General features: G+C 37.8%; 3 protein-coding genes and 1 long non-coding RNA gene across 5 annotated transcripts; 2 read left to right on the top strand and 2 right to left on the bottom strand.

The window, feature by feature from the left end:
- Positions 1-43: 43 nt before the first annotated feature.
- Positions 44-1,764, bottom strand: LOC119078296. Its single transcript, XR_005087977.1, has 3 exons — positions 1,378-1,764; positions 510-1,298; positions 44-182 (listed from the first exon to the last, which is right to left on the bottom strand). It is a non-coding gene; the product is annotated as an uncharacterized LOC119078296 (long non-coding RNA).
- Positions 1,765-6,546: 4,782 nt separating this feature from the next.
- Positions 6,547-9,511, bottom strand: LOC119078294 (Werner syndrome ATP-dependent helicase-like). 2 transcript variants are annotated; one of them, XM_037185788.1, is made up of 6 exons: positions 8,866-9,511; positions 8,693-8,800; positions 8,206-8,620; positions 7,954-8,145; positions 7,006-7,849; positions 6,547-6,954 (listed from the first exon to the last, which is right to left on the bottom strand). In XM_037185788.1, exons 1-6 carry the CDS (start codon positions 9,374-9,376, stop codon positions 6,604-6,606), a joined length of 2,421 nt encoding a protein of 806 aa, XP_037041683.1. In that variant the 5' UTR covers positions 9,377-9,511; the 3' UTR covers positions 6,547-6,603. The 2 variants fall into 2 exon arrangements, with proteins under 2 accessions (XP_037041683.1, XP_037041684.1); XM_037185789.1 differs by having other exon boundaries at positions 6,688-6,948; positions 7,002-7,849; positions 8,866-9,505.
- A 1,266-nt stretch (positions 9,512-10,777) lies between these two features.
- On the top strand, positions 10,778-13,068 carry LOC119078295 (uncharacterized protein F21D5.5-like). The gene is made up of 9 exons (XM_037185790.1): positions 10,778-11,027; positions 11,097-11,171; positions 11,279-11,520; positions 11,599-11,796; positions 11,866-11,982; positions 12,045-12,212; positions 12,281-12,535; positions 12,588-12,793; positions 12,858-13,068. Exons 1-9 carry the CDS (start codon positions 10,898-10,900, stop codon positions 12,979-12,981), a joined length of 1,515 nt encoding a protein of 504 aa, XP_037041685.1. The 5' UTR covers positions 10,778-10,897; the 3' UTR covers positions 12,982-13,068.
- A 1,864-nt stretch (positions 13,069-14,932) lies between these two features.
- Positions 14,933-15,499, top strand: LOC119078343 (uncharacterized protein F21D5.5-like). The gene is made up of 3 exons (XM_037185846.1): positions 14,933-15,067; positions 15,142-15,305; positions 15,370-15,499. Exons 1-3 carry the CDS (start codon positions 14,933-14,935, stop codon positions 15,497-15,499), a joined length of 429 nt encoding a protein of 142 aa, XP_037041741.1.
- Positions 15,500-15,896: the final 397 nt, after the last annotated feature.

The raw sequence follows: 15,896 nt of genomic DNA, 5'->3' as shown, positions 1-15,896 counted from the left end.
TCCGAGAGCTGAATATTGAAATGAAATGGGACATATGCATCTGGATTGTTTTATTGTTTTGACACATTACACAACTTCAGTCTTCACAGAAACAATGAAAAATGGACGTCTTAATCGGATACGAATGAGTGCACCATAAACGAGTCCGTGGTCTTGTCGTCGCTCCAACATTTCGATTCGAGCTAGGATCGAAAATTTTACCCATTAGTTGCGAATTTAACGATTAAATGGTGGCTATTTCTCGGAACAAGCCAGGTTTGACCTGAACCTGAATTAACCTGATCACGAATTTTTAAATGCAGGTCTAAGAACTTCAGGTCAGTTTTAGGGTAATCTTGACAGTTTCGGTGCAAATTTTCAAGTTGACCTGAACCTGACTTGACTTGAACCTGAAGTAATAAAACCTGATCCAAAACAGTTCAAAATTGAGGTTAACCTGAAATCTTAAATTTAGGTTCAGGCAAAGATCACGTTTAGGTGAACTTGAAATAAATCAGCTCGCCACATACCTTTAATCAGTAGCTGCGAAAAAATTTTGGGATGCCGGTGTCAATCCATTGGACGCACCTTTGCTAATTTTCGAAACGCTGATTCCGACCAATTTTGACAATGGCTCCAGCTTTCGATCCGCCGTTGAGAGTCGTCGCAAGATCACCGAGACCCACAATCGCAAAGTCAATGTGTTGTCCACGTCATCTATGACTCTATCCGGGAAGCACAGTGCGTCTACAATCGCATCCGCTGTAGTCGCCGGATATCGTCTCGGTTTCTCCGGATGCTCGAAATTAAGTGTCACCGGGTCCTTATCCAAATGGCGCCGTACTGTAGTGCATGAGACGTTCATACTGCTTTTGATCGTTCCGTCGTCACGTTTCGCCATCTGAACAGTATCACAGCCAGCCAATATCGCAATGCCACCGACCTTCGCCGAATCCATTGATCGCTCGGATTGAGGAGATGACGAAGGATCTCAACAGCGGACGTGGCTGCATCATCTCCTTCCTCATTCCGTTCTACACTAGCTCCTTGCTGACCATCTTCCACACTAGTTCCTTGCTGACCATCTCCCACACTAGTTCCCTGCTGACCATCTTCCACACTATCTCCATCCTCACCATTTTCCACACGATCTCCATCCTCAACGTCTTCCACATTATCTTCATCCTCATCATCTTTCACACTATCTCCATCCTCACCATAGCTTTCTTCATCGCCATTATTGACTTCTTCAACAACCATACCAATCCGCGATGACTGAGAGGGAGGAATGAGGTCGGAATAACTTTCAGACGGTGTTTCTTTAATTTATGAAAAAAATTTCATAATTATCGGTCAAAAAAATGATTGTGGAAAATTAAACAAAGCAAATATAATTACCAGTTACATTCCTGATTTCATACTCGTCGATGAATCAACTTCGACGGAGCCTTTGTACATAAGTTTTTTGCACAGCAAGAGACATTCATGCGAATATGGCAAATGAATTGTCGGCGGAGGCTTCGCTCTACTCGCCTGATAACAGCGAACCTTCAGCATGATGCTGTACATTGCCAATATGCAACGATGCGCCAGAACAAAGCCATCGTCATTCGACTTGACCTCGACGTCGGTCCACTCATTTTCGTCCAACTCCTTCAACAAGGCCACAACGCTCTTTTCAACGAGAATGTATATTTCCTTCAAACAAGAAGAAAATTGTTTCAGTCAATTTTTTGTTCAGAATGGACCACAAGTTTTCAATGTAAATCTTTCGTCCAGAGTACAATCGCGTCACAAATGTCACAAATTTTCTCATATTAATTTTGGACCAAAATGCACTGAAAATTTTATCATATTAATTTTGGACCGAAATGCACTGAAAATTTTCTCATATAAATTTTGGACCGAAATGCACTGAAAATTTTCTCATATTAATTTTGGACCAAAATGCACTGAAAATTTTCTCATATTAATTTTGGACCAAAGTGCACTGAAAATTTTCTCATATTAATTTTGTACCAAAATGCACTGAAAATTTTCTGTATATTAATTTTGGACCAAAGTGCACTGAAAATTTTATCATATTAATTTTGGACCGAAATGCACTGAAAATTTTCTCATACAGTGAGTAAATCTCTAAAATGTTTGATTTCAGTATATTTAGCTAATCCTTCTGTCACATCTTTTGACAGCTTTTTACGTTTTAGTACGTTTTCTCTCCCAGTAGCAAAAACCCAATCCCAGCAAAGAAAGAAACTATATCGAATGCCGCAAATGCATTTGAAAACGAACATTCGGTGAAATACTTTTTTATCACACCAAATGTTTATCATTTTATACAAATATGTTCATCTTTATAATAACATCGGTGAAAAAAAACCTAATTTTGTCATGCAAAAATATAGATAAAAATTGACAAATTTATCAACCTCAAAAATATGTTGTCGATTTATATGCATTTTTTATGCATAGCAAAAGAAGACAGAATCAAGCAACGTAATATTTTGTCTCACATAAAAGTTCAACTTTCTTGTAAGACAAATATTACGTTGCTTGTTCCTGTCTTCTTTTGATATGCATAAAAAATGCATATAAATCGACAACATATTTTTGAGGTTGATAAATTTGTCAATTTTACTTTTGTTCTCGAGATCTCAAAATTGTTTCTTCCCCCGATGCAATCCATGAATCGTCTGTATTCAATTCTGTTTGCATTCAATGCAACTTTTTCTAAATGCAAAAAGAATTGAATACAGACGATTCATGGATTACATCGGGGGAAGAAACAATTTTGAGATCTCGAAAACAAAATTAAAATTGACAAAATTGCCGACCACGAAAATATGTCGTCGATTTATATGCATAGGTAAAGAAGACAGGAACAAGCAACGTAATATTTGTCTTACAAGAAAGTTGAACTTTTATGTGAGACAAAATATTACGTTGCTTGATCCTGTCTTCTTTTGCTATGCATAAAAAATGCATGAGAATCGACGACATATTTTTGTGGTCGGCAATTTTGTCAATTTTTATCTATATTTTTGCATGACAAAATTAGTTTTTTTTTTTCACCGATGTTATTATAAAGATGAACATATTTGTATAAAATGATAAACATTTGGTGTGATAAAAAAGTATTTCACCGAATGTTCGTTTTCAAATGCATTTGCGGCATTTGATATAGTTTCTTTTTTTGCTGGGATTGGGTTTTTGCTACTGGGAGAGAAAACGTACTAAAACGTAAAAAGCTGTCAAAAGATGTGACAGAAGGATTAGGTAAATATACTGAAATTAAACATTTTAGAGATTTACTCACTGTATTAATTTTGGACCAAAATGCACTGAAAATTATCTCATATTAATTTTGGACCAAAATGCACTGAAAATTTTCTCATATTAATTTTGGACCAGAATGCACTGAAAATTTTCTCATATTAATTTTGGACCGAAATGCACTGAAAATTTTCTTTGGACCAAAATACACTGAAAATTTTCTCATATTAATTTTGGACCAGAATGCACTGAAAATTTTCTGTATTTTAATTTTGGACCAAAATGCACTGAAAATTTTCTCATATTAATTTTGGCCCGAAATGCACTGAAAATTTTCTCATATTAATTTTGGACCAAAATACACTGAAAATTTTCTCATATTAATTTTGGACCAAAATACACTGAAAATTTTCTCATATTAATTTTGGACCAAAATGCACTGAAAATTTTCTCATATTAATTTTGGACCAAAATGCACTGAAAATTATCTCATATTAATTTTGGACCAAAATGCACTGAAAATTTTCTCATATTAATTTTGGACCAAAATACACTGCAAATTTTCTCATATTAATTTTGGACCGAAATACACTGAAAATTTTCTCATATTAATTTTGGACCAAAATAAAGTGGAAGCATTATAATTTGATCGATTATATTCATTTTTAAATAATTGTAGTTTTTCAAAAAATCATTTCGAAAACATTACAGTATAAAAGCTTACACATGCGCATTATTTAAAATTATTTGAGAATTTGAGAAATCTTTGAGAAATTTGAGAAATCTTTGAGGAATTTAAGAAACTTTTGAGAAATTAGAGAAAATAGAATTAATTATATGATTGAGTAAAATATAAAAACAATGCTCAGAAAAAGGTGTTAATTGTGTAGTTCTGTGAAATCCCACATTTTTTCTGATTAGGATCTGATTGAAAATGTTGTTAAAAAGCGTAGACGCTGGTATGAGAGTTCATTCGGTATATTTGTACTTATTGTAAATGTCTCTGAAATAGGGTTTTAAGGATAAGGAATATTCTAATTATCTGAGCAGATTCTGCGCCTATTCAAATATTTTCAAACAGGAAACTATTGAAATACAGGTCTGGAATAATTCTTAAATGCAATCGAAAGTATCTCTGAGAATAGACATAAAACTTTTATGCAATTCCGTCGCAAAATGTTCACTTTTTCATGCATCATTTCAATGGTAGATTGATGTTTTATCACGAGTGATAAAAAGTAAATCAATATACCTTGAAATAATACATGAAAAAGTCATTTTGCGACAAAATTGCATAAAACGTCGTATACAACAAGTTGTGAAAAGTGGTTGTTTTTGTCACACGATGTGTTTATCATCACATCTAGTGACAAAAACAACCACTTTTCACAACTTGTTGTATAAATTACTATTTAATATGATAGCGTATTTCATGACCTATCCCGTAATGAACGAACATTCGTTTTAAAATAGATTCAAATCCGTATGACTTTTCTTATAGCAAACTTTATTGATCTTTATCTCATTTACTAGTGGACTGAATTTAAAGGAATGTAGGATGTTCTAACAAAAGTTTAATAAATTTCGAGATATTTGCTTTGAAGTTTTTCAGTCACGGGACGATCAATGGATTGCTACATATATATTAGCAGATGTAGACATAAGTTCGCGGTTTTTAACTGGGCCGTATGATGTAGGATAACTCTTAAATGAGGTTCGGAACAGGTTACTATTTTAGCTTCAGGCACTTTTATGGGAATGCTATAGATCACACAGACACGCTATAATCTGACTATACTAAATCCTGTGAATCCAGCTGTAAAGTAGCATATAGGATTGACTCTTTATAGCTGGATTAACAGGATTTGTTATAGTAAGATTGTAGCTAGTGAACTAAAAAAAAATTGTGTGTAATAAATAGCTGTCAGAAAAGAGCCTAAAGCCTTTACACTTGACTAAAAGTAACGTGTTCCGAACCTAATGTAAATAAATGAAATATTCATTAAATTTCTATTGATGTTAGTTGCCATTTTCATTTATATTGTTCGAACTATTGGCTATAAGCAATACCCTCTCTAGCAACCAAACTAGGAATATTAAGGTGGTAAAACTCAATGAAAGTAGATAAGTAGGTATGGCCAGTCCATACAAGTCGGAGCACATACGGATTTGCGTGGCGCCACCTCAAACGAACTCATTTCTAGTGGAAATTTGCACTAGAAATGAGTTCGTTTGAGGTGGCGCCATGCAAATCCGTATGTGCTCCGGCTAGAACAAATTTGAACGTTTGGCCATACCTATCTATTTACTTTCATTGGTAAAACTTTACAGTGTATTCTGTCATAGAAAATTTTACACTTTTAAAAATAAATGAAAAGAAGTATGAGCAGCGATTTAATTTTTTGTGTTGAAAATATTACGTCTTGATTAACCATTTTGGTGTTCGAAAATGAATAATTTGTGATTGTGACGTGTTTTTTTGTGTGTTGCTTCGTTATGTTGGTGTGCAAAAATGAAATAAAGTTTAAAGTTTGTCTTTTTCGAGTGACGCCAATATTGCTTTAAAAAACAGCGCGGCACGGCAACTCTATTACAAGAAAAAGTCAGTGGCACATTTGTCAAAATAAGGTGGTATTTTGACTGCGTCAAAACGAAGTTTGGTTGCTAGAGAGGGTATTGCTATAAGTCATAAATATATTTGATTCGGGTGCATTTCTACTAACTATGTAATTTTGACAGGTTTTTAGAAGTTGGTGAAATTTACTAAATTTTTGAGAGAGAGAAATTTGAGTAATTCGAAAACTTTTGAAAAATTTGACAATTTTTAAAGAATTTTGAGAAATTTGAGAATTTTTAGAGAATGCGATTTCTCAAAATAGTCCTTGGTATGGTGTGAAGAAGTTTTGATTTAAACTGGAGGAAAATTCATCACATAATGATGAATTGTTAAAAGTTTAACCGAACAAAGTACAAGAAAAGACAAAAACTCGGTTATGAACAAAGTACAATTTTAGTGAGAACATGTTTGATGTCGTCGATTGATCAAAGTTACTGATGTCCAAAAGTACAGATCGCTATGTTCTGCCATGAAATAAAATTAGATCTCTAATTGTCGTCATTTTTCATAGGATACCCTGGCCCTCAAAAGCTCCAGTAAGACTTTGCCACAAACTGAGACACAACAAAAACTACAAATTTTTATTTACTCACTGGGTGTTAAACTTCTTTCTTTTTTTGTAACAAATGTCATTGCTGACACGAAATGTACGGCAAATTGAATGAAACTCAGTATCGAACAGCGTAAAATGAAAATGTTCCTTTTATATTTCAATCAGTCTTCAACGAACATCACTAAAAAATTTTTCGCTTTCTGATTCCGATCGGTTTCGGAGGATTATGAGCATCACGTTGTGGACAGTCAACTGGTTTACTTTCCGACGAAGTTGGGTCTTCATCGCTGCTGCTGTTCTCGTATTTCACTCGTTTCGAAAATGTTGTCGTCACTCGCGCTGTTTTCGTCTGTGGCACTGACTTTGTAGCACTTGGATTTTGGACAATTTTTTCGCCATCAATCTCTATATTCAAGAACAGGTCGTCGTCATCGTCAAACATCGATTGATTTGCGGATTGGGGTGCAGGAGATTCATGTTGATCTGATGAATTGACTGTGGACGGTTTTGTGGTCGATGTATTTGGCTGGACCTAGGACAAAATTTTAAAATAAAGAAAATTCCAAATTCGATTGAAACTTACCATATTCTCACTACTGGTCTGAGGAAGCAGTCCCTTCGAGCGTTGAATGCATTTCAAAAATTCGGGACCGAACTGGTTCACCAGAGCATCTGAAAATCCATCTACTTTAGCGTCACGAAGCTCTTGTAAGTTGAGCGGCTGTATCTGCACCAACCGGTCTATTGCCGGTTCTGACGCAATTTTGTACGGCATAGTTCCTTCTCGGCTAGCAATCATTGCCCGTACAACCAGAAGACTTCTTTTCAATTCGTCGTTTCCTTTCGGTTTGTATTCGACTTTCGTAATTTGATTGGCAGACAGTGTTCCGTTCGATGCCAATTGTGTATCGTACAGCGGTTTGGTCGACGATGGATTCGGTGCATTTTTCTCCGATGTCATCATTTGGAACAACTGTTCGGATGGAACGCATGCGAAAGGTCTTCCACTGACTAACCAATCCCGTGCTTGGCGAGTCAGGTTTGTGGTTGAATATTTAAAAGTACCATGTTTGGCATGTTGTCTCTCCAGTAAGCCGTTACGTTCCAGCAGATCGGCGAATATCTTCCAATAATGCTCGGACTGATGCACACCAGAGCCCATTAACTTGTGATTGTGATATCGTTCGACGGTTTTCAGTTTCGAACCGCGGAGAACAGCGATCGGTTTAGTTATGCCAGTGCTTCCACCGAACAGATCTATTGCATTGAGCAGGATTTTCGCATCTTTTGAGAAGTCAATCTCTTTGTCGTTGATGCAGACATTTTGAGTATTTGATGAAGTTGCCGCCAAACGGCAATTGTCACAGCAAACAGGGATTTTCGGACATGTTGCGGTCGGGCCGTCAAAGTATTGGAGAATTTTGAGTCTACGGAATATTGATATGATGGTGAGGAGTAAAATCGAAATTGTGTAAGCGCCATCGGAATGCAAACAGGCTACATCTGACACACACTCATGGTACAAATTTACCTGCGACATTGTTTCGTATAAATAAAATCCTTCATGACTGTGGCTCGATCTTCGGCTCTGCGTACCTGCGCGTCGGACAGATTAGATACCATTCTCAAATGTCGATGGACTTCAAAATCTCCAGGCGAATGGAACAGAATGCATTTCGATTGAACTCCATCGCGACCAGCTCTTCCGATTTCTTGATAATAACTGAGCGTTCAACGCGAAAAAATCAATTTATTTGTTCCGAAGGTGACAAGAAATTCTTACCTGTCCATATCAGCTGGTGTTCCATAGTGAATGACACATCGAACGTCGGACTTATCGATGCCCATGCCGAAAGCCACAGTTGCCACGATAACATTGATTTCGTCCTTGACAAATTTATCGAATATCTCTTTCCGTTGATTCATGGTTTTACCGGCATGATATGCACCGCACTTGATGCCTTCACGTTTCAAATCATCACAGATGCTGTCGGTATACTTTCGGGTCAGGCAATAAATGATACAGCTAGCTTCGGCGAGTAGTTTTGACCGTAATATGTACTTAATGTCATTCCATGCGTCTTTCGTCTTCGGTCGAACCAAAATCTCCAGATTGGGTCGATCGAAACCAGTGGAAATGACTTGGGGATTTCTCAATTTCAGAATGGAACAAATGTCCTTTTGCACTTGGTCAGTGGCTGTGAATTGTAAAATATGTTTCAGATGACGGTATGACCATTGAATCTATGTGAGAGCAAATTTCCACCGACCTGTTGCAGTAACAGCAAGAATCGGTACATTGGGTGCGGCGTTTCGAATGTTCTTCAGCTCCAAGAACTTTGGCCGAAAGTCTGGTCCCCAGGAACTGATGCAATGAGCTACGATTTTGAACAACAAATTTAGTCGCTCAATCGACCTAGACAAACGGTGACAAAGCACTTACCCTCGTCGACAGCAATCAAGGTCAATTTGTCCTTTAGTTTGCCAACCAGCCCCGATCCCCAGCCGCTTAGGTATTCCGGACTCGAATAGACAATGCGATAGTCACCGTTGACGATCTCATCTTCAATAGACTTGTTAGCTTGAGCCGATCCGAGCATACAGGCCGGAATGTTCACCAAATTCAACGATTTCACCTGGTCCTGCATTAGCGAAATCAGCGGCGACACAATCAACGATATCCCGTTCGTAAACACCGGTGGAAATTGAAAGCAAAGCGATTTTCCGTATCCCGTTGCCATGATGCAGCAATTGTCCCGTTTTTCTTCGATTATCGACCGAATGACCTTCCATTGCATGGGCCGAAATCCACTGTGACCGAAAACATTTTGTAAACATTCGAAATGCTCGGTGCGGGGCTCGGGCTCAAGTGGAATGGAATCGGTGTCATTTTGATTGTCCATTTCATCGAGCACTTTCATAAATTCGGCGTCATCGTCACAGTCGAAATCCATTCTGTTATCAATTGGGGAGAGCTGAACGTATTGCAAGTTAGGTAGTTTACTCAACCATCGAATTCAAATTGATTCGGATAGAAAATCACAAAAACAAAAACAGAATTTTGACAGCCCGCGTAAACAATACTACCAACTGAGTAATAGTCAAAGACATAAGTGCCCAAGTAGCATTCAACGGTTAAAATTCGGTTGTACAACCGTTATTTAACCGCGGTTGTAAAAATTAGAAGATAACTAATTAGTTGTCGCAACGTTGCTGCAACGTTGTAATAACGGTTGTACAACGGTATTTGCCCAGTTGCAAAAGTTACAAAAATGTTATAACGAATTCGTTGCACAACGGTTATACAGCAAATTGGTTAAAAGTTGTTAAACGGTTTTATAACCGTCGAATAACTTATAAGTCACAATTGAAAATTCAATATTTTCTAACCAATCAGTCATCAGACCGTTGTACTGCCGTTTTACAACTTTTTCGTTAATCATCATATTTGTTCTTGAAGCCACATTTCCAAGAGTTTTTTTGGTGTTCAATTTTTTCTTTCTTTTCGATATTCGCAAATCACATAGTTAATGCACTCAAAATATGTAAGTACTGCGCAGTTCGCAAAGTTAAAATGTTTGTGTCATGGTTATTATAAAATACAAGCAAAATACTTGAGATATATTCCGTACAACTGCAATACACGTAACATAATTGACAATTAAAATTGCTCTCTCTTGTGTCGCCAATTAAACAAAATTTAATCCATCAATTTCACTTTTTTGTTAGCAGCTGTTGCCGGTCCTAACTCCTATCCTAACTCCTAAAGAAACCTAACAATACATAAGAAACCTAACTTCGACAACAGCGGCAGACAAAAATAGTGAAGTCGATGAATAAAATGTTGATTTACAAATTGGCATAAAGAAAATTTTTCAAAATTTATTAGTTACACTGAAATAGCAGGTTTTCCATTACGATGATGCCGACAATTTTCACACTTTCACACACATTTTCAAACCGAACTACTGAAACATGAAAAAAGTAGATGTAAAATCTACAAAAAATCGAACTTTCCATCATGGCGTCTTGATTCGTACTGACGGATAATGAACATTTCTATTAAGTTCCATGACCGTTTTACGACGAATTAGTTAAAGTAATGACTCGAACTTTTTGGTTGTATGACGGTTTCTGGACGAAAAAGTTTTCAACAAATATTATCGGTTCACTCATTGGTCAAATAACCGTTTTGCAACTAATTCGTTTAAAATTGGTTGATTACCAATTAGTTGTGTAACGGTTATATAACGAATAAGTTAAACTGAATACAACTTATTCGTTACATAACTGTTGTAGAACGAAAAAGTTGGCAACGAATTAGTAACGTTTATAACCGCGGTTATCAAATGCTACTTGGGTGGTGAGGACTTGACGATGACGGTTTCTTGTTTATTTACATTTTGTCTCGCAAAAGACTAGTGGTCCCACCGACTGTTGATCCTATTGATGTGCTATTGGAAAACATTGCCGATATGAAGTGCTATCTAAAGTGTGTTGGCGATGCCCGTCATGATCCCATTGAAATTAGAAACGATGTGGAAACATTTATCGGAAGACTGAGAGCCACCGAAATAAAGGACGTTATGTGTTCGAGGAATCAAGGTATACACAGCCGGTAGAATCAGTTAAACCGTCCAGAGACATTGCATGATCAACCCATACTCTTTACAGTATCTTTGAGAGCAGATTTCGACAAACGTAATGTTAATGTGAAAGCGTTGGGCGTTAACAATTCAGGAATAAACGGTACGTTTGGCCAGCCAGACATTGACTGGCATAATGTTAACTTCTTCCTGTCGCATCAGTGTTAAAGAACCAAAGACCAATCAAACGTTGATTGCGATTACTTTCAGGTTTTGCATTGAAAAAAGATAAAATGTACGTCCTGCAACCCGACGATGTCCTAGAAATTCTCCTGGGTAAATATTTCTATGAAATCGTATTTGAATCGGACCCTGCCACCGATGAACGAACTGATCAAGCATCGGTGACTCCAACGGTTACAACAGTCAAAAATGCCAACGGTGTATGGGAGTCTGTCGGCGATGGAAAATTATTGATTTTCACGCCGGACAACGTAAGGGCTTCGAACAAGGTAACTCTGTCAATCTTTTCACTATCGCCGACGACCTGACTAAGCCCGGTCTTGATATCCAATTTTTTTTCGGTTCAGGTTGCTGCCTATGATCTCGATGGAACTATCATAACGACAAAATCTGAGAAGAGGTTTCCGCAAGATGTCGATGATTGGAAGATTTTCCCGTATGTAGCCCCTAAGCTGAGTAGTCTGCATCAGGACGATTATAAAATTGTGTTTTTCACCAATCAAAATGGAATTTCTTTAGGAAAGTACAAAGTGGAGGATTACAAGGTTAGCGGGAACGTTGCACACTGCCCAACTTATTTATTTCGAATCAAACTTTTTGTCTTCATTTTTCAGAAAAAGACCGAGGCTATCGTTACGAAACTGAATCTGCCGATACAAGTGTTTGCAGCTACTGGTAAAACAATCTACAGGAAACCGATGCTTGGAATGTGGAATTACTTGTGTGAACATGTGAGCTACCGCGATTCCATTTACTGTGTGTGCTCTTTCTCTAGCATCGTTTCCTTTCACAGAAAAATCAATCGGTCAAAATCAACAAAAACGAAAGCATTTTCGTTGGTGACGCTGCAGGTCGGCCAGCAAATAAAGTGCTTAAGACAAAGAAAGATCACTCCACAGCAGATCGGCTATTCGCATTGAACATTGGAATCAAATTTCAAACTCCGGAGGAACATTTTTTGGTAATTTTAAATTTACGATCAAAATGTACCGGGATGCTCAACGACCGATTTTATATAATTTTGAATAGAAACACTCAACGTCAACGTGGGTCAGACCGCTATTCGATCCAAAAAGTTTTGTCGCATCGAAATCTTTATTGGATCCACCAGACAGTCGGCTTGTTTCGACGAAACTAGAAGTCATTCTTATGGTTGGATGTCCCGGCTCCGGAAAGAGTACATTTGCTACAACTCATCTAGTTTCCAGTGGCTACAAATGGATCAATCAGGACACACTAAAGACATGGCAGAACTGTCTGAAACATTTGGAAAACGCTGTCACGGTAAGTGCAATCATCATGTACATGGGAGGTATTCTATAGGACTCGTTTGCAGGCTAAACAAAATTCAGTTATCGACAATACAAATCCGTCAAAGGAAACTCGTAGGCGTTACATTGATGCGGCAAAGAAATTGAAAATTCAGTGTCGCTGCTTTGTCATGGACGTACCATTTGCCCATTCCAAGCACAACAATATTTACCGTGAATTGACCGATTCGACGCACAAACCGGTCAATGGCATCGTCATGAATACATTTAAGTGAGTTGAGAGTGGTTCCGTTCTGAACTTCAAGTTTCTAATGAATCCTTGTCCGTTTATTTAGCAAACACTATGAACAGCCGACAGTTGCTGAGGGTTTCCAGGAAGTGGTCAAAGTGAATTTTATCCCGAAATTCAATAGCATTGATGAGGAACACCTGTACAGAATGTATTTAGTCGACTCGTAATTGTATATTTGGCTTATAGTTCTGCCGGAAGGCTCTATGGACACGATTGTAAAATTTGTTAATTGAAATAAAACTTTTCGAACTGAAATCAAAATCATTTTTGACATCCATGCCATGAGACCGAACTCGCAAAATTCCTGAGCCTTAGGTCAATAGATCGCACATATTTGGTTACCCGCATTTACAGTTCGTTCCATCTCCTTGTTTCTCACACTCGTGGAAGGAATACGAGAAATAGCTATGGGAATGTCATCACCTACACATTCGCTTTATACCGTTTATACTCTTTGTTTGTGGATAATTGACAGTCCTAGTCCTAACGCAGCCCTTCTGCGGAACTTGTACAGCAAAGTTTGTATAAAGAAAAAAAAATGAATCGAAACAGCAAAAGGTAGTCAAACCGACTTCGAAGAATGCCCCTAATGGGCTAGGAAAGCTCTCTCTCTCGTATAACTCTTTCATTCTGAGCAATTATGATCAGAATCAGCCTTTGAGATAAGTAGCGATTTCGAAACTAGCTAGAACCCCCGCGGTTGAATTCTAACTAATTCATTCTTCAAAGTAACAGACCACCCGTCAACACTGATTTTGTTGGGAGCAAACTTTTGGTAAAATTGGGGTTAGCGAATTATAAGAATTACGACAGTTGACATTGCTTTTCACTTCTTTGGACATTGAATCCAGCTCAATTCTCGCCGTCACGAACAAAAGTGTATTTTATTCACGTAGAATAATTGATTGTCGAGCTAATTAGTGCATTTAACATTCAAAAATTAAATTAAAAAAAAATTGTCCCGACCGGGATTTGAGCTTATACCATTTTTGTCACACCAAGTTTTTGTGGTTTTTGTTGACATATCGAAAATCAAGAATATATTTGACAGCCTTTAGTTTTGTCGTCAAAGAAGTGGTTGTTTGAGTTTGATAATGTTTCGAAAACCGGCGGCAATTGGATGAGTCGGGTCATGTACATCGAATGACACTAAATGAGATGAGTGCACTGCACTTACAATAGTTATTTGTTCAACTAGGGAAGAAAAGTTAGAAATTGCATAGGGTTGTTGTTGTTAAATTCACCCGAGAAAATGCAATTTCCAAATTTTTTCCCGAGTTCAAAACACAACGTTTTTCACAACAAAAGCTTCCGAAGTTTCATTGGAAGGGAGAAAATCACTATTTTCTCGCCTGCGTTGGGAAATAGTTATTTGTTACCCAATGGTAGAAAGGAAATTTAATTTCGATGGTGTTGTTTGCCAATGGTACGCACTGGACTGTCCAGTCTGGACATCTTGCTGGACATTTTTTGTTGAGGCGTGTGGGTAGGTTGTATTTCGAGGTGAAGGCGAGAACTACATTCCACATGTCGAAACAACCGAGTTCGCAGGGAGACAGTAAAAAAATGTGAAGAAAAAACAGGATGGAACCATTTCTTGTTGCAGGTGGATCATTATTTTCTTACTTTGGCCCTCGACTTTTGAGATCCAGCGATACCATACAGCCGTTACAGTTTTTACGGTGGTTAGCGACAAGCCTAGTACCATCTCATGTACTAGGAAAGATTTACAACACTAGACGGTCAGCGATTTAATCAAGCGAGTTCTCATCACATGCAAAATTCCGGCACTTCTCAAACCGACTGGGTGCAATCGTTCAGACAGAAATAAACCAGACGGAGTTACGTTAATCCCATGGAAAAACGGTAAACCAATGGTGTGGTATTTTTCATGCGCTGATACACTGGCAGCATCATACGTAGGAAAAAAACGCAAGAAAGCCGGGATATGCAGCTGCAGCTCAAAAACGTGAAGGGACAAACGATCGGACTAGGTCGATATGTGCCGAATAGAAACACTCACTAATTCGAAACCGCATCGCATCGATTGTCGCATCGAAATCTTTATTGGATCCACCAGAGAGTCGGCTTGTTTCGACGAAACTAGAAGTCATTCTTATGGTTGGATGTCCCGGCTCCGGAAAGAGTACATTTGCTACAACTCATCTCGTTTCCAGCGGCTACAAATGGATCAATCAGGACACACTGAAGACATGGCAGAACTGTCTGAAACATTTGGAAAACGCTGTGACGGTAAGTGCAATCGTCATGTACAGAGGAGGTATTTCATAGCATAGGATTTCAAGGCTAAACAAAATCCGTCAAAGGAAACTCGTAGGCGTTACATTGATGCGGCAAAGAAATTGAAAATTCAGTGTCGCTGTTTCGTCACGGATGTACCATTTGCCCATTCCAAGCACAACAATATTTACCGTGAATTGGCCAATTCGACGCACAAACCGGTCAATGACATCGTCATGAATACATTTAAGTGAGTTGAGAGTGGTTCCGTTCTGAACTTCAAGTTTCTAATGAATCTTTGTCCCTTTATTTAGCAAACACTATGAACAGCCGACAGTTGCTGAGGGTTTCCAGGAAGTGGTCAAAGTGAATTTTATCCCGGAATTCAATAGCATTGATGAGGAACACCTGTACCTGTACAGAATGTATTTAGTCGACTCGTAATTGTGTGTTTGGCTTATAGTTCTGCCTGAAGGCTCTATGGACACGATTGAAAAATTTGTTAATGGAAATTAACTTGTGGAACTTGTGCAGCAAAGTTTGTATAAAGAAAAAAAAATAAAACAAAACAGCAAAAGGTAGTCAAACCGACTTCGAAGAATCTCCTTACTTAGTAGGGAATTTGAATCTAGCTAAAACTCCCGCGGTTAAGTTCTAACTAGTTCGTTCTTCAAAGTAACAGACCACCCGTCAACACTGATTTTGTAAGTTCTATTTAAGCAAACTTTTGGTAAAATTGGGGTTAGCGAATTATAAGAATTATGACATTTGACATTGCCTTTCACTATTTTGGACATTGAATCCAGCTCAATTCTCTCCGCCACGTACAAAAGTGTATTTA

The sequence above is a fragment of the Bradysia coprophila genome, unplaced genomic scaffold, assembly GCF_014529535.1.
Source record: "Bradysia coprophila strain Holo2 unplaced genomic scaffold, BU_Bcop_v1 contig_248, whole genome shotgun sequence".
In the NCBI taxonomy this organism is placed as follows: domain Eukaryota; kingdom Metazoa; phylum Arthropoda; class Insecta; order Diptera; family Sciaridae; genus Bradysia; species Bradysia coprophila.
The sequence above is the reverse complement of the archived record's forward strand: the minus strand, read 5'-3'. Positions and strand labels throughout refer to the sequence as shown.